Source organism: Myodes glareolus, chromosome 4 (genome assembly GCF_982192425.1).
Source record: "Myodes glareolus chromosome 4, mMyoGla1.1, whole genome shotgun sequence".
In the NCBI taxonomy this organism is placed as follows: Eukaryota; Metazoa; Chordata; class Mammalia; order Rodentia; family Cricetidae; genus Myodes; species Myodes glareolus.
The window spans coordinates 2551220-2569850 of NC_142029.1; the positions used below are offsets into that span (position 1 = coordinate 2551220).

Here is an 18631-nt window from a genome sequence, read left to right on the forward strand (position 1 = left end):
AGAGAGAGAGGGAGAGAGAGAGAGGGGGAGAGAGAGAGGGAGGGAGAGAGAGAGAGAGAGGGAGAGAGACAGAGAGGGAGAGGGAGAGACAGAGAGAGAGAGGGAGAGAGACAGAGAGGGAGAGGGAGAGAGACAGAGAGGGAGAGGGAGAGGGAGAGGGAGAGGGGGGAGAGAGAGGGAGAGAGAGGGAGAGAGAGGGTGACAGGTCAAATGGTAAATCCAGTAACAATGGCTGAAAATCCCCAAATTTAGTTAAGACAAACCAGGAAAGGCAAGATGGCTCAAGGGCAAAAGTGTCTTAGGACCAGAGTTTGATTCCTGGAACCAACACGGTGGAAAAACAACTGGGTCCCACATACACACAGTGGACACCCCCCCACCCACACCATAGCACACACACACACATCACACCCTCCACCCCCACCACACCCCTCACACACACACCACCACCATAACACACACACACTCACAAACACCATACCAGACACACATCCCACACCATACCCCACACACCACACCGCACACACCACACCTCCTCACCCGCACACCACACACACAGAACCACATCACATACACACACATACCACACCCCCACCACACACACATTCACACACAACCACATCACATACACACACTCACATCATACCAAATACACACTACACACCCCCACCACACACACCATATTCCCCCATACATACACTCATCAGTAAATTAAAATGTAAAAAAAAAAAATTAAGAACCAAACCGACAGACTGAAGAAGTTAAGCAACTGCAAACAGGACAGATGCAGAGACATTCGTGCTTAAATGTATCATAGTGAAATTTTTTTAAACCAAAAAGATAAAGACAAATATATATGGAGCCATGTATTTGTGATCTATGAAGGGTGAGGGCAGCCATTTGAATGACAGTCTATTCTCATCAGAAGTTATGGAAACCACAGGAAGTGACACATCTTTTTTTTTTTTTAAGGCTCAAAAACCTGTCAATCATGGATTCTATACCAGAGAGGCTATCTGTCTGGAAAATGATCGCAGGGAGTCAACTTTTTTTGCTTGTTTAAGGTATTAATGTACGAGTGCTGTCTGCATGTCCCTCTGCTGGTCAGCAGAGGTCAGCGGATCCCACTAGAGATGGGCAGGAGCGCCATGTGGTTACTGGAACTTGAACTCAGGACCTCTGAAAGAGCACCAAGTGTTCTTAACTGCTGTGGTGTGGGAGAATTATCTGTATTCTGTCAATCATATTTTAATAAAACGCTGATTGGCCAGGCAGGCAGTATAGGCGGGAAAGCCAGACAGGAAGTAGGGTGGAGCAAAGAGACTGGGAGTATTCTGGAAGCAGAAGCTCTCTCTCAGCCATTCCTGTACAGACCACCGAAGAGGCAACATGTAAGCTGTCACACCGAGAAAGGTACTGAGCCCATGTGGCTAACATAGATGAGAATAATGGGTTAATATAAGTTATAAGAGTTAACAAGAAGCCTGACCTAATGGACCAAGCAGTTTATAACCTTATGGAGTCTTGTGTGTGATTTTCTTTGTTGCTTGCCGGCTGTTGGGGTACTGGGAGGGACAGAAACCCCAACAAGTCAGCCCTCTTACTACACTGCTGAGTCACCTCTCCAACCCAGGATCAACTTTTTAAAATCCCAGAAACAGACGTCAGCAACACGCCCAGAAGATAGAGGTGCTTGCCATGAAGCCTGAAGACCTAAGTGTGTTCCGTGGGCCCCACATGGCGAAGGAGAGGACTGGCTTTCTTAAGTTGTCCTCTGACCTACACGTGTGTCATGGCATGTCCTCTGACCTACACGTGTGTCATGGCATGATCCCACCCCAAACCTGGGATGGTGAGATGGATTAACATGTAAAAGAGCTTCCTGCCATGTCTGGATGACCTGAGCTTCATCCCAAGAGCTGACGTGGAAGAGGGCGAGAACGAGCTCCCGCAAACTGTGTGCTGATGTCCATCTGTGCCCTGCAGCATGTATATTCAGTCACACGTGCGCACACACACACACACACACACACACACACATACACACACACACAGACCTCAAATAAATAAAATGTAAAAAATAAGCCCAAAATATAAAATGTAATTTTGTTTATTCTTTAAAGGAATCCTGAGAGACATCTGATATAGCATGGATAAACCTTGAAGACACTGTGATAAATGAAATAAATGCTGTGTGACCCTTTTGGGGGCTGCAGACCTCTGGCCCCTTGACTTTCTTTGCCTGCCTCAGGCCCTTTGCCTGCTGTAGCGAAACACCTTGTTTTCCTGCACCTGCAGCTGCTCTGAGCACGAGACCCTCAGGAGTTCCTGATGGCAGGGGAGTGAGTTCTGGTGGGGTTTGCAGCTGAAAGATCCTGAGAGCTGGGGCATGGCTGTCAGTTCAGGATCCCTATATAAGCTTCCCTGAAGCACAATAAAGTTGGCATTCTTGTTTCAAGGATGACCCGTGTCCCCGTGTCTCTGTGTGTCTTTGTGTGTTTAAATCTCCAGCCTAGTTCGTGAACAGTACCACCGTGTGTAGAGTGCAGAACAGGCGTAGTGCACGTTACATGACCCCATTTGTATGAGGTTGCTCTGCATGAGTTAGTTCTCAGAGGCAGTACGTGGAAAGGGCTCTGGAGATGGATTGAAAGGATGTGAAATTTGTGTTTAGAGACTAAGGATTTCAGTTTGGGGAGATGAGAAGTTCTGGAGGTGGGTGGTGGTGAGGCTGCATATAGTGCATTTGATGACGCCCATCTGTAAATCCTCGACAGTGGTTAGGACACAAAAGTTGGGGTCTGGGGAGGCAGCTCAGCGGGTAAATCACCTGCCACAAAAGACTGATGAACTGTGTTCAGATCCATGTCAAAGCCAGATGCACTAGTGTAAGTATCTGTAATCCACATGCTTACCAGGAATGGGAGGGGATCTCCAGAGGGACAGCTGGCCTGGCATCTGCATCAGAAAAATAAGATTTGTCCCAAACAAGGTAGGAGGTAACGATTGACACCCAAGACTGCCCTCTGACCTTCTCAGGTGCATTGCGACATGCTCGCACCAGCATTCACGCACGCACATGAACGTGCACATGCTCTCACAATCACAACTCTCCTGTGTGTTTTATCATCACTAAACATACTTATGTATACAAAGTGAGGGAGGTGAAGCAGAGAGAGTGCCCTGGCAATCCTGAGACTAGACTGACGCTTGGAGAATAAAACAAATGAGTGTGGCTCAGTAATGTCAACCTGGGGTTGTAAGCATTTGGGGGGAGGATAGGAGAATGAGTCCTCAGCTCCAAGACCAAAACACATAAAAGGGAAATGTGAACAACTAACCAAACTTTTATTCTACAGAAGCCTGTGAGAAAACGTGGCAGTCTCTAGAGCCAGAGGAAACATTTGTAAGCACACTCCAGGCTCCACAGAAGATGGAACAGCCATCACCCCTCCCTTGGACAAGGTTGGGTTTGCTACTGGTGGAATCTCTAGTTCTTCTGAAGATTTAGCTAGTGTTCTTGTGTTCAGTGCTGTCTGTTTTAGCTAGATAGGCTCTTCCTGTCATGCAGCCATTCATTCCCAAAGAAACACAGAGAGTCATATTAATTATAACCTGTTTAGTCTATTAGCTCAGGCTTATTATTAATTAGCTCTTACAACTTAAATTAATCCATAATCCTTATGTGTTTAGCCATGTGGCTTGGTACCTTTTCTCAGTAAGGCATTCTCATCTTACTTCCTCTGCGTCTGGCTGGTGACTGACTCTACCTTTCCACTTCCCAGAATTCTCCTAGTCTGGCTGCCCAACCCTACCTGGCTACTGTACAATCAGCATTTTATTAAACCGATATGAGTGACAAATCTTTACAGTGTACAAGAGCATTATCCCACAGTAATTTGCCGCTGATCACCCTGGTCCTGCTGAACGATGACATATGCCTACCTCTGATGGCAGAGGAGGTTGTTGGTTAGCGTCTGCTCATGCCAGTGGCTTCAGTTCTCTGGGTCTCTGTTTCTTCATGTCCTGCGGGGTGGGCAGCCTCAGGGAGCTGCAGAGAGCCTTGGTTTTACCCAGAAGTCCCTGGGGCTATGGGGGCTAGGCACGGGTGTGGAGAAGAGTCAAGGTGGGGGCTGCTCAGCTGCTCCTGGAGACACGTGGAAAGATGGGGCCTGTGCTCCCCACTCCCTCAGGTTCCAAAGACCATCTGTGGACAGCTACAGGTTTCTCCCACCTCCAGACAAGGCCTTGGGGCTGTTGTTGTTGCCTTTTATCTCAGACTCTCTCCACACTTTATATTTTACACCCCCACCCCAGACAAAAGGTATATTCCAGGTAGGGATACAGCTCAATTTAGCTCAGTTGGGAGAGCGCTTGCCTAGCATGCAAGACCCTGGGCTGGATCTCCAGTGTTACATATAACCCCCTCAGCATGGGGGAGATCAAGAAGTCCAAGGTCTTATTCAGTTACACAGGGCGTGTGTGTGCATACATGAATTTGTGTAGGAGATGACCACTGGCTGGTTTTGTGCCAACTTGATGCAAGCTGGAGTCATCAGAGCAGAAGACACCTCATTTGAGTGTAGTGATATTTCATTTGTATTTTGATAAATAAAGCTTTCCTGAAGATCAGAGAGCAAAACAGCCACACTGGTCAGCCTTACAGACCGGGCAGTGGTGGTACTAGTTTGCCATAGAAACCAGTTGGTAGTGGTGCACGCACGCCTTTAATCCCAGCACTAGAGAGGAGTGTAAAACGGGAGGAGACAGCTTTCAGTTCACTCTCATTCTGAGGATAGATGTAAGAGCCAGGGGCTGACTGCTTTGCTTTTTTGACCTCCAGGTTGAACCCCAATATCTGTGTCTGTGTTTTTATTATTTGTGCTACAGTCGAGCAAATGCCTTCATGAGATCCAGCTGTAAGGCATTTTCTCAACTAGTGATCATTTGGGGGAGGGCCAAGTCCATGGTGGGTGGGGCCATCCCTGGGCTGGTGGTCCTGGGGTCTATAAGAAAGCAGGCTGAGCAAGTCATGGGGAGCAAGTCAGTAAGCAGCTCCCCTCCACGGCCTCTGCATCAGCTCCTCCTGCCTCTAGATTGCATCTCTGCTTGAGATCCTGTTCTGACGTCCATCAATGATGGACCATAATCTGAAATCAAATAAACCCTTTCCTCCCCAGTTTGCTCTTTGGTCATGGTCTTTAGTCACGGCAACAGAAACCGTAGACAATGACTCAGTGGACAAAGGGCAGAGTCCACGTGATGCTGGGCACGGCACACGAGCCTGAAATCCAGCAACTCCATGGGAAGACAGGAGACAACGATAGACGGACACTCGGATGCTTTGAGGCCACTTAGCCTGGCCTACAAAGTAGAAAAATAAGAAATCTTGCTCTCACCCCCCAAAATGTGAGGATTGACACTGTAGGCCACCCTCCGACCTCTACACAGCCATGTCAGCACTCACACACGTGAATGTACACTCACACCATGTATTTTTTTTAAATATTTATTTATTATGTATACAAATTCTGTCTGCGAATATGCCTGCAGGTCAGAAGAGGGCTCCAGACCTCATTACAGATGGTTGTGAGCCACCATGTGGTTGCCGGGAATTGAACTCAGGACCTTTGGAAGAGCAGGCAGTGCCCTTAACCACTGAGCCATCTCTCCAGCCCCACACCATGTATTTTTAAAGCTATATTCATTTTGAGAAAAGGTCTATGATGTAGGCTGGTTTCAAACTTCTGGGCTCAATCAATCCTCCTGCCTCAGTTCTCAGGTGTCCCACTGCCTGGCAGTGGAGACCAAGGCACGGTGCAGGAGAGGGCGCTGCTGCCCGCTACATCCTAGAACTCTCCTCAGTTCGGCCACTCACTAGGGTTCTCCTTACACATCACCTGGAAGTAGGGCTTGGCCATGGAACCTTAGATAATGACACAGTAGCAAGTCACCTCTGAATGACAGCATGCTCTTCCCACCCTAGCCCGTCATTCTGGAGACCCGCATCAGCATGGTCATGCCACAGATCCAAGTCATCTGTCATTCTCTCCCACAGACCTCACGGGGTCACAGGTGTTGTGGCCCTGAAGTACGGTGGCTTGTCACCACAGAGGAACCCAGCCTCACCTGAGCTACTTATCAGACACAGCTAAGAAGCCGTGTCATAGCAAGAGAAGGCTGGAGAAAACTGCTAAGCCAGAGGGCATGTCTTATTCTTGTTGATACCTACCAGGCCTTTGAACCACGCATGCATAGACAAAGTACAGCCTCTCCACCTGGGCTTCAGGCCAAGGGGTAAGACACAACCTGGGCCCTATACCCTGGGGGAACAGACATGTTCTAGGCACTCTGACCGCTGTCTGACACCCACAGCTTACAGCCCAGGGCCCTGTGTGGAAATGGCACCCTGAGGGACAGAGGGCAGAGGCGAGAGAAAGGAACATAACAGGATTCTCCCAAGAAGCCCACTCATGGCTGGGCAGTGGTGGCACATATGCCTTTAATCCCAGCACTTGGGAGACAGAGGCAGGTGGATCTCTGAGTTAAAGGCCAGTCTGGTCTACAGAGTGAGTTCCAGGACAGCCAGGGCTACACAGAGAAACCCTGTCTTAAAAACCAAACCACAAAAGCAGCAGCCCCTCACATCACAGCTTGTTCCGAGTCTTAGGGTTTTCTGAAACAGGGTGTCAATTCCACAGGGCAAGCTGGCCTGGAACTCAGTGTGTGGCCAAAGGTGGGCTTTGAACTCCGAGCCCTCGTTTCTGCCTCCCAAGAGGGTGTTACAGGCATGCTTGCCACATCTAGATTGTTTCCTGAAGCAGGAGACAGCCAACTCATCCACAGCCTCCCTACCAGGCCTCCAGGTCTGAGGCACTCTGCGCCCAAGGGCAGGGTGACAGATCATAGCTGTGGAGACCCGTGTCTCCAGGGTCCAGGATTCCACCAAGTGGAGCGTGAGTGGCAGGAAATACTCGTGAGGTTCCCAACTCAAACGTGCCAGAGGGCTGAGCTGGCAAATGAGATGGGTAGGCCCTGCTGACTCCAGGACTAGACCCTGGGGTCTCATGGGTGCTGCCTTGGGGCCACCACATCAGACCCCAGAACTTCAGGTCTTTGGGGTCTTTCTGTATGTGACCCAAGACCCAGATGCAGTGTGGGGCCCATCTCATCCAAGCTCTGAGTGAGAACACTGGGCCCCTGTGAATGCCCTAAATGCCCACGGGGCTGTGTGCTGAGATGCAGGGGCATCTGCCAGCCCTACTCAAGGCAGCAACACATAAAGAAGAGGCTGGGCCAAAGGCCAGGAGTGGTACTGAGTTTATTCCCCATCGATCCTCCTTGAATGCCTACTGTCCCCACCCTGGAACCGTGAGGTGTCATATACAACCAGACTTCAAAGTTCCACACATCTGTCTAGCCTTCTTGCCATCATCTAGACCCGTGAGGAGACATGGAAGTGGCCATCCCTGGGTTCAGACCACACCAGGTCTCCATGGAGACGCCCTATCAACTGCTCCAAGACCAGAGCATCTTGCATCACTTCAGAGAAGTGGGCCCAGGACTAGTTCTACCAAGTCCAGCTGGGCAAGAAACCCCAGCAAATCTTCCCAGAAGTGATGGTCCCAAGGCCACCGTCTCTTGGGTGGGCCTTGGAAGTTCCCACCATGCTCCGGTTCCTTAATGCCAACGTTCAGGGACTTGGTTATCTTTTTAAAAGTGTAGACACTAGACACAAACCCCAATTCTACAGCATCAAGAAGCACAGGGAACTCCATGTCGGTAGGGTGATGTGTGTAGCACCAGGCACACAGCAGCCTTGGGGAAGAGAGGGTTGTGCCCACCTTCCTCACGGCAACCATCACAGTCAGTACCCAGGACCTGTCTGGCCCCTGGGGAAGGGAGAAGGGTGTGGGAAACTCAACTCCTGGGACAGGGCTTCATTCCCAGTCCCTACCCTTCAGATTGCTGCTTACTGAAGAATGGCCAGATAGACCTGGGTCCTAGCCCCATGACGGTCATCAGGGCCAGCAACTGACGAGAGTGGGGACCACTTGAGGTGGTCAGCTTTTTGTTTTTCTTTTTTTGAAAATGTGAGCCAGCTCTGGAGAGCTGCCAGGCACTGGGGCCAAAGGTTAGAAATAGTAAGGGGCAGGGAAGGGGTCCCTGAGGACATCGTGGAAGCCCAGAGATTAAAGGGAAGAACAGCTAAGCTAAAGGAGCCGGAAGCCCCGACCTTGGGCAGTGAGGCGGGAGACTTCAGCCGGATGGGAAACCTTCCTTTCTCAGACAGGGTCCCTACCTGTCTGCCCCGTGGACACAGAGGGACCTGAGGCTACACTTGCAGCCCGACTCTCCAGGCTGGGGAACGGTGCCTACACCGGGGAACCTGACCGCTCAGACCTTCCTAGCCCAGAGGAGAGCAGAGTCAGCAGGGCGCCTTGGGCCTGCCCACACCTGTACAGAATAAAGTGCTTCGTTTATTGATGATTAAAATGTCCCCAGCCCTCTGTCCCAACGCCATGGGCCTCTGAGGTCGGAGGGGTGTGGCACCCTCCACCGGTGCAGGCACAGGCCTCTTCCCAGTGCGGCCATGCTGGGAAGGCGGTGACGGGGAGGAGTAAGGTGCAGAGTGTAAGGAACAGAAGCTTATGAACAGAGGGAGATCGGGACGAGGAATTGCAGCTTATGGAAACTCTCCCATCCAAACGCAGGAATAAGGACATTAAATGACAACAGAGAAGGGTCACCTATTAGTGCCTGCCTCACAAGGGCAAGCACTGGGCACTGGCTGAGCTCCCTGCTCCCATAGGGGCCTAAGCACACTGGCTTCTCTCCCTGGCTGAACTGTGGCACACCAGACATCAGACAGTGCGGAGTGCAGGAGGGGCCAGGAGCCAGCCAGAGGCAAGTAGTGGCCTGGACCCTGGAGAAGAGGAGGCCTCGTGTGGGCCTCGGGGGAGCAGACACAGATGCACGTGTCTCCTGGTGGGGGAGTCCAGCCAGGCAGGCTGGTAAGGGACAGGGGTGCCCTGTGGACAGCTCCCTGTCCCTTGACCCACAGATAGCACCGTGAAACCCTGAACTGCTTGCCTGAGGCTCCTAGGGGGCCCACCCCTGGCATCTCACTCTCCTGCAGAACCCCTGAAAGCTGGGGCTGGGGATTTAGCTTCTCCACCCCCTGAAGGCTTGGTCCCCAGCACCTGGAGAGGTTCCTTCCAGGATTTGGGGCTCTTGAAGAGTCCAGCGCAGGCTGAGGATCCCTGAACCTGCCTGGCAGGGATGTGAATAGGAAAAGGAACCCATGGGGGCCAGCCCCCACCTGCCCCACACAGAGGGGGTCTGCAGCCTTTACATCCTGCCTCTCCCCTACCCTGCAGGCCTCCCTGGCTACAGGCCTCCTGGGGGGGGGGGTCTGGTCTACAACTCCTTCAACAGGGGTGCACCCAAATTTTCCCCAAACCCTCCCATCCTAGGGAGTAAGTTGTGGGCACAGGGAAGCTGGGGTGAGCAGGTGAGGCTGACCCAGGCCCTGCCTGGCTCCTGGCCTGCATCTGCTGCTTCTAGTACCCCTCACCTGGAGGGGTGGAGCCAACCAGTCCCCCTCTGTTCCTTTACTCCCAAAGGAGTAAAACTTGTTAGAGCTGCAGAAGGGGCTCCCAGCATGCACCAGGACCCAGTGCCAGGGGTATCCAGCCGCAGCACAGCCCCCAGCCTGTGTTTCTGCTGTCCCTGGCCAGGAGGGCCTGTGCTGGGTGTCAGTTGGTGTCCAGCCTGGGAGCTGCAGTGGGGAAGGGTGGGGCTGTGGGCTGCAGGTGTGCGGTGGGCAGGGTGGCGGGGTCACTGGGCAGTGGGTGGCTGACTCGGAAACATTTCTCCTTGTGTGCCTTCAGCATGTTGGAGAAGCGGAAGCGCTGGCCACACACGTCGCATGGATAGGGCTTCTCTCCCGTGTGTGTGCGCCGGTGCCGCTTCATGTTGGGGCGGCTGGTGAAGCTCTTGCCACAGATCTCGCAGATGTATGGCTTCTCCCCTGCAGTTGGAGGGGCACAGGGGTGTTACAGCCAGCCCTAGCTCTCACTGCACCCCATCCAACTCGGGGACAAGGGGGCCCAGAGGTGAACTGAGGCCTGGGGGGAGGCGCGCACACACGGGGGGAGGCACGCACCTGTGTGTGTCTTCATGTGCTCGTCAAAGTACTGCTTCATGTTGAAGTCCTTGCCGCACCACTGACACATGAACTGCTTGTGACCGATGTGGATGCTCATGTGTGAACGCAGCTGGTACTTGTACTGGAAGCGCTCATTGCAGTTCTGCAGGGAGGGGAAGAGCTGCAGACATCCTTGCCCTGGCTCTCCCAACCCGAAACTCTGTGTGTGTGTATGTGTGTGTATGTGTGTGTGGGTCCACATTGATAGATGTATCCTGGCTCCCCCAACCCCAAACTTCGTGTGTGTGTGTGTGTGTGTGTGTGTGTGTGTGTGTGTGTATCCACATTGACAGATGTATCCTGGCTCACCCAACCTGAAACTCCATGTGTACATGTGTGAGCATGTGTGTGTGTCTCCATGATAGATAGACCCGTGTGGTCAATTTCTGATGTTTCCTCAGGTGCCCTCCATCTTTGCTGTTTTTGAGACAGGGCCTCTCACTGGTCTGGACCTTTTCAGGTTGTACTGATTGGCCAGTGAGCTCCAGGCACCCACCTGTCTCTGCCTCCCCAACACTGAAGTACGAGCCTGTTCCTCCATGCCCGTCTTTAATGTAATAAAAAAACAACAAAAACCAACAAACCAACCATTTGGATTGAAGCTCAGATTCTCACACTTACAAAGCAAGTGTTTTTCTGACTGGCTACCCCCCCCCCCATCTTCCCTTTGGTTTGTTCGTCTGCCCCCAAGCTCGTTCTATGGCTGACATTGATCTTGACTTCCTACTCACGCAGCTTCCGCTCTCCAGTGCTGGGATTACAGGTTCATGCAGCCAACCCAGACCCCTGGCCTCCCTCCCTCCCTATCCAAGGGGACCCCTGCAGCCAGCAGGAAGCAGAGCTCACCTCACAGCGGAAAGGCTTCTCCCCGGAATGCTGCAGCGAGTGCACCTTGAGAGACATACTGCGCTTGAAGGACTTCCCACAGGTCTCGCAGGTGAAGGGCATGTCCTTGGTGTGGGCTGCGGGTGGGTACCGGCTGTCACTTCTCCAGGGCACTTACCTGAACCCCCATTTTCAGACCCGCCCTCTGGCAGTCCTGCGCCCCACTTTCTTGAGGGGGGGTAATACTGAACTCAACAGCACACCCAAGGAGAGGGCCTCGGCCTTGGGCCCAGGGACACTGAAGATCAATGAAGAAAACATCTGGAGAGAGCCCTCCCAGCTCAGATCACAAGTCTGGTTACCCAGCATGCTCCCGGCCAAGACCTAGACCCCAGGGTCCCAGTCCCATTCAGTTGACACTCTCCCGTGGAGAAAGGGAGCGTGTCTGCAGGGCCATTTGTCTAGATGATCACTCCTCTCTGGAGCTTGGAGCCCAGATGAGAACAGGTGAACACGGGAACTCTAGACGCGCAGCCAGGCCCACCTGAAGAAGTGCAGCCCTGCCTGAGCGTGGGTGGTGAGGAAGCATGAGAGGCCCAGTGGCTGTCACATCGAGACAGGACCGTGCCAGCCCACACAGAATCGTGTAATTCAGGAAAAGCTGCCCCTTTCCACACCAGGGCTCACAGCCTGGCCAGCCGTGTGCCAGCTTGTTGGGGCATCCTGACACGCCAGGCAAACTGCCCGCCTGGGCGTCACTTCCCCAACCTTCCCATCACCTGGATGCAAGCCTTTCTGACAGTCAGCGGAGGCCCGTCCTCTGCCCACCCGGCACTGGCAGGGACTCACCGACCATGTGCTTGCGCACATGCGCCATGGTGTAGAACTTCTTCTCACAGATCTCGCAGGAGAACTTCTTCTCTGCGTAGCCATGCACGATCTTGTTGTGCTCATGCAGGGACCAGAGCTTCTTGAAGGCTTTGCCACACGTTACACACTATGGGAAGAGGAGCAGAACTTTGGGTGTGAGCCAGAGCTAGCTTCGGCTCCTCTACAGCCTCAGTTTCCCCATCTGTAGAGCACTGGTAAGATGGCCGGATCTGATGTCCTGAAGCTGGGTTGACTCCCCCCAGACCCATCCATGTGGCTGTCGGGGTACCATTTCCAGGTTCCCCCTCTGGCTTTTCCAGGCATTCCTGCTCAGGCAAGAGGCTGTAGACTATGTCAGGCGTGGTAGCTGTACCGGTGGGTGGAGGACCCTTTGGGTCCTTGTTAGAGCGGGCTCTACAGGCTGTAGAGGCTACTAGGGCTTCCTCAGCAGCGAAGGGTGGCTGGGCTGAGGGTTGCTCTCCTGGACTCTGGTCCTGCTCATCCCAGCAGTAGCCCCAGAGGCGGGAGGCCACAGACTTGGCAGGAAGGAGTAGAGGCTTCATCCCCTTGGGGTGGCTTAAGGTGCAGAAAGGATTGCTGAGAAACAGCCGAGGGCAAGCAACAGGTGCAGAGTGGGGGATGGGCAGGTCACCAGGTCACACCTTCCCCACTGGCATCACAACTAGCAATTAGTTCAGGTAATTAACACCCGCCTACCTGTGGCCAGAAAATTAGCTGGCTTTGTGTGTGCATGTGTGTGTGTGTGTATTGCATGCACATGCTGGGGTGTGTTCAGACAGATGCAGCCCGGGCAGTCATCCCAGCACCACCACACACACATACACATACACACACACACACACACACACACACACACGAGAGAGAGAGAGAGAGAATGTGTGTGTGTGTGTGTTGTGTCCTGCCAGCACCCCCCTGAGACACACACACACACACACACACACACTTCTTTCCAACTTTCTCATCCAGTCTTTTTTCTCCAGGGAGCTGGAACCTCCACAGAGTTGAACACAGGGGTCGTTCCCCCTCTCCCCCATGGGCCACTGCTCTATGCAGTGACTCTGGGGGCAGCGAAGGGTGGCAGCCTCTCCAGGCAAGCCCCTTCCCTCCTGTGCACACTCTGGTGTAACATACATCCGACGTACCTGCACGGGCAGCTCCGGGGCCCTAGACACACCCTCCCTGGTTCCTAAAGTCCCTGACCTCATGCACTCAGGCAGCTCCACCGCAGGTCCCCGGCGCTGTCTGGGCAGCGTCTCACCTGGATGTTGCGCTCGCAGTCCGTCTGCCGATGCAGCTGCAGCTCACTCTCCAGCAGGAAGCGCTTCCCGCACTGGCCGCAGATCTGCATGCGACTGTGTGTCACGTTCATGTGCTTCTCCAGGTACCAGCGGTTGTTGAAGACCCGAGGGCACTTCTGGCACGGGTGCTGCTGCTTCTCCTCCAGCTTCACCTTGGCCCCCAGTCCGTCAGCTGCCTGGGTCGCAGGAAGAGCTCCCGAGGCCTTGGGCTTCTTCCCGCCTCTGCGCCCAGCCTCCTCCGGCTCAGGGGTAGCTCGGCGCTGAGCGCTTTGCCCCCGGGACCGTGTGGACATTCGGCCGTGCAGTGGAGGGTCCACCTGGCTACCTTGACACCCTGCCGGACCCGCAGGGTCCTGCCTGCTCTCAGTCTCCCCCTCCTCCTCCGAACTCTCCGCATCCTGCTCGCTGGGCCCATCCGCCTCCTCCTCATCCTCCTGCTCACTGGGCCCTTCCTCATCTTCCTCCTCTCCCTGGCTGCCTCCCTCTTCTTCCTCCTCCTCTTCCTCCTCCTCCTCTCCCACTCCACTACCTCCTCCTTCCTCCTCCTCTTCTTCTGAATGTTCCTGCACCCCATCCTCCTGGTCCAGCACCACGGTGGCCCCAGAGCCCGGTTTGCCCTCAGGCCCAGTGGACACATGCAATGTTTGGTTATTGAGGTTCACCTCCACAATGATCTGTGACTGCTCCTGGCGCCCATAGGTGCCCGAGGCACCCAATTCCGACCCTAGTCCCTCTCCACCTTCTAGTTTGCACAGGCTACCAGGGGGCTCGGCCTCCTCAGGGGTCCCTTCCTTTTCCTCCTTGAAGAGCAATGGCTGTGCTGGCCCTGGAGCAGCAGAGTCCCCAGCGGTCCCTGCCCCGTCCTCCACGCGCACAGAGTAGGGGTCAGGGCCTTCTCGGGCGTAGATCTTCGGTAGGCCTGGGGTATCTGCCTCTTGCTTGATATCACAGTAGTAGGGGGGCGGAGGCACTGGGGCACAGCTGGCAGCTGGCTGCGCCAGGGCCACGGGGCCCGAGGGCGCCAGAGACCGAGCGTCCAGCAGCTCCTGGCAGGAGGCTGCGATATCCGCCATCTGCAGCAACGAGGCCGCGCTGAGTACCTCGTGCACGTTGGCCGCGTTCACCAGCAGCTTGGACGTATATATGAAGTTCAGGATCTGCTGCAGGCCGCTGGGCGCCAGCGCCTCGAGAGACAGCTCGACCCGCTGCAGCTGCTTGTTCTGCGTGAAGAGCGAATGGAAGAACTGACTGTAGGCGGCCAGCACCCCCTTGTGCGCGGGGAACACGCTGCGCTGGGGCACCAGCACCAGGTCCACGTCGCACAGGTCTGGCTGGAAGAGGCGCTGCTCATTCAGGCGGCCCATCAAGCAGGCGAAGTGCAGGGCCACGTCCTCCACCAGCGAGAACTCTGCCGCCGGGGAGTCTGTAGTCTTCTCAACCAGCAACTGTGGGCCAGGACACAGGGAGGTAAGGACCAGCCACTGCCTGCCCCTGCCCAGTGTGGGAGGTCCTGGGACCTGTGCCCAGGTGGCCACTCTGGGCCTCCTCTCTTAGCTCTCCTGTGCACACACAGGACGGTCACACAGAGAAGGGAAGGGACAGGGGCCGTGTGAACCACCTGTCCAGATAGGTGGGGCTTCTTGGGATGTGGGGCTTTCCAGGAAGCCCAAGTATAGGAGGACTAGGGGTCACCCCAGGATCAGCATTTATTGTGTCCCACTGGGCTCCATCTCTTCCTCCGCGTGCCCTGACCATCCCACCACACTGACAGAGAAGGGCTTGCTCAGTGATGAGCCACCGGAAACCCAGCTTCTACCACAGTGCCCAGGCTGCATCTGGGGGATCCACTCAGTGGCCAGGAAAGGCCTTCAGGGGTTACTGGGGGACAACGGGCTGAAAACGTCTAGGCCCAGCCCATCATTCCTCCCACCCTGGCCACATCAGCTCCTTGCACCCAGGGCCCTTTCGGGAGGGCTGTGTTTACCAGACTCCCAACAGGACACCTCAGCGTGGCTGGGATGATGCCCAGGCCTAGAAGTTTGAAGACAGCACTGTCCTGGAGGCCGTATCTCCTTAAGAGCCCTAGGGACCTTAAAGACCACTAGATCAGACTGCCAGAGAACACCCAGAGCTGGGTGACAGAGACGGCCGGTCTTATCCCTTGCTTAGGGCCTGGAGCTCAGCACACAACACTGGCCAGTCCAGGCCCATGCAGGCCAGCCTTGGCAGCTCAGACTCTCCTGGCAAGATAAAAGCTTGCCATGTCTGAGTGCCGACATGCCCCAGTGGGGGACATAAGCCCAGCACCTCTTCCTCAGAGGTCCAAGGACCTGGTCAGTCGGTTCTCCTGTCAGCAGTGGGTGGGCCAGACAGAGAGGACCAGGTCTGAGTTCCCTTGTCAGAAGCCGGCTGGGGGAGAGTCCAGGGAGTCTTGAGCCCGTGCCCTTCCAGAGAGCAGCCCAGCACATACCAACTTTCTGCCCTCAGCTCTGCCGACAACGAATATCACCTTCCTCACGTTCCTTCCATCACCCAAGAGCCACCCATCTTTGACTCTACCCCAGAACTGCTGGCCCATCTAGCTGGGACGTGGCATGGAGCTCCGCCCATCTGTCCTTCTCTGAATCACTCGGATTCACCCTCTGGAACAAATCCCTGCTGCACAGATGGAGAAACTGAGGCCCCAAGAGGCACTGCCTCCTGGAGCTGTGGCCACCCAGCTCTGCTTGGGTACCCCTTCCTTCCGGCTGGGGCACTCCAAGTGGTTAGATGGCTGAGTGAGTTCTGAGTAAGGTGGGCTGGAAGAGTGGGGTCTGGGAACCAGCCAAACGGTCCCCACACCATTCCCAGTCACTGCACCTGCAGGTGACCCGTGTCTGCACTACTGAGGGGATGGATGATGGCAGGAAAGGCCTGCATACCACACACCCCACGCCTGGGGACCCTCTTCTTCCTTACAGACCTCCTCACCGCCCCCCAAACCCCACCACGGCCCACCTACGGGCATCTGAGCCTGGCAGGAACCCATGCATTTCCAAAGCCACTTCCCAGCCAAGTGGCCAGGCCCAGCTGTGGGCCCAGCCCCTCCCACTCAGTGCCACCAGCTGTGGGTCTCTGGCCAGATGCTTCTGCTCCGTGAAGCTGAGGAGGCCTCTCTCCACCTGGCTAAGCTGCCAGCTCCAGCAGCAGTCCTTCCCCCAGGGGGACACCTGCAGAGGCCACCAAGCTTCTGACTCCTGAGGGCCATCTGGTGAACCCTGGGGACAGTCAAGCCATCCGGTCCTCCCCGGGCAGCGTAAGAGAGCCCAGGCCGAGCAGGGGTACGGGCTCGTGACTTCTGGACGCCTTCTTTGGAGAGGCCTGGCTCAGAGACAGCAGGGGACCGGCCCAAGGTCACACAGGAGTTTCCACTCCAGCTGTGGGCGCCCCCCTGTCCTCGGTGCGGAGCCGTCCCGATCTCCAGCAGGGCGGCTGCAGCGCCCACGTGGCCCAAGGCCTGGGCGGGAATCCGACTCCCCCTTTACCCCCTCCCCCATTACCAGCCCCGGGGCGGCGCCGTCCGGGCGCAGAGAAGAGCCCCCCCTCCGCCCGCTCGCAGCAAGACCTCGGCCTTTCGCTCCTACACCCCCACCCCAGGAATTTCACCCCCTAGCCGCGCCGCCGCGCCGCACTCCCGGCCTGCGGACACCCAGCAGACAGGGTCGAGAACCCTCGTGGGAGGGGTCAGGTCGCTCCAGCCCCCGTACCGGGTCCCGCGGGACCGTGCGCTCCGAAAGGCGGCGCTCGCAGGTGGGCGGATAAGAGGGGGGACAGGCAGGGCCCTGCGTACCATGGTGCCGCGGTGCTGGGAGCTCACAGGGCCCCGCAGGATCGCGCTGCCCCCGGCGGCCGGGCCCGGGCCCGGGCCGCCCCATGAAGCGCCGCGCAGGGGGCCGCCCCCGCGACCATGGCCCCGGGGGCGCGGCCGGGCGGGCGAGCGGGCGGAGGCGCAGGGCCGCGGCGAGTCCCGGCCGAGCAGCTGCGGCCCGGGAGCCTCGGGCGCGGCGGGCGGGGGGCGCGGGGCGCCGATTGGAGCCCGCGCGTCAGCTGGGGCCGCCGTCTGGACGCTTAAAGGGCCAGGCCGCCCTGCGTGCGGGCTAGGGGCGCGGGCGCGGACGCGCGTGGTGCGCGCCGTACCGATGCGGCTGCCCCGCGGAGAGCCTCGGGGTTCCCCGGGCCGGGCGGGCAGCCGACCTGGGAGCGTTTGAACCACGCGACCCCACCCTCCCTCGCTGAGACCCTGTCTGCGGGGAAGTTCATCCCGGAGCCGAACCCGTGTGTCCTCCTGCTGCTCCACGGGGGCGGGGCCAGGGTAGGCGTGAGGTCACTGAGCTGGGCGAGCCAGCCCCCTACCCACCTGCTCCCTTGAGCCCCGCACCCCAGCCATGCTCACAACCCGCCCCCCTGTGGTCCCGGCTGCTCCGACTTGGGGGTGAGTCTGGGGTCCCCAGCTGCTTCGGCCTCCCACGCGTTTTGCTCTGCGCCTCTGCGACCTACCTAGTGGCCTTTGGCTGCCCAAGGCCTCTGAGCCGCCGCCGCAGAGAGAAAAGCCTTTCAGATGACCTGCCCGGGACAGCCGGGTGGGAGGCCAGAGGCCCAGGCCCGGCCGAGTGGCCTCTCCGCGCAGCCTCCGCTGGGGAGATGCAGCCCGACTTGCGGAATGCTGCTCTGGCACCGACTCGGTGGGGGCAGGGGGCTGGCTGTGCTGGCAGGAGGCTGCTAAGGAACGCTGCCAGGCTGAGCGGAGGCAGGGCGGGACCACGGGCTACCACCGTGGTCTCTCCTTTGGACGCCCCGCACCCTTATCCAGCGGCCGCTGTTGAGCCGAGTCACTCTCCCAGCCCTATACCAGCCCGACCTCTCCACTCCACTCTCCGCGACCTCCCTGGGTATACGCCTTCCTCATGGTGGGCAGGGGGCTGTGGTTCTTTCTTTAGAGCTAGACAGGTGTCATCAAATAGCTGAGGGTCAGTCCCCTAAGAATGCAAGGCTCTCCCACGAGGACACTGGGCTGGCTACCCCTGAGCCCGGGAAGCTGAGTCAGGTGGGGACAGAGGAAGGCCCCTTCCTCCATCTGAGCAGGACATGCCCTGTAGCTGGGAGAGCGAGCTGCTTGCACGAAGGCACAGATGCCTGACTGAGCTCGCGGGGTTCTAGGCTAAAGCAAGAAAGGCCAGTTATCAGGATGCCGCCTGTCACTTCCAACAACCATTTCTCTTCTGACTCTGGATCGCTGCACTGACTTGCAATGGGGGAAGGGCAAGGCTATCTACCCACTGGGTGGTCGGGGACAGGGTCCCACAGGGAGACTAGGCATGCAGACAGAAGAACCTTGTGCCAGGAGGCTGGAAGCTGGGTGTAGTGGCCA

General features: G+C 56.5%; 1 protein-coding gene across 3 annotated transcripts; it reads right to left on the minus strand.

Annotated features, from left to right (window-relative positions):
- Positions 1–7304: 7304 nt before the first annotated feature.
- On the minus strand, positions 7305–17905 carry Zbtb47 (zinc finger and BTB domain containing 47). Of its 3 annotated transcripts, none has more exons than XM_048423291.3 (6): positions 17761–17905; positions 13185–14669; positions 11885–12032; positions 11057–11172; positions 10169–10313; positions 7305–10033 (listed from the first exon to the last, which is right to left on the minus strand). In XM_048423291.3, the coding sequence occupies exons 2-6, from the start codon at positions 14586–14588 to the stop codon at positions 9759–9761; spliced, it is 2088 nt and encodes a 695-aa protein (XP_048279248.1). In that variant the 5' UTR covers positions 14589–14669; positions 17761–17905; the 3' UTR covers positions 7305–9758. The 3 variants fall into 3 exon arrangements, with proteins under 3 accessions (XP_048279248.1, XP_085545198.1, XP_085545199.1); XM_085689072.2 differs by lacking the exon at positions 17761–17905 and adding an exon at positions 17054–17199; XM_085689073.2 differs by lacking the exon at positions 17761–17905 and adding an exon at positions 16971–17162.
- Positions 17906–18631: the final 726 nt, after the last annotated feature.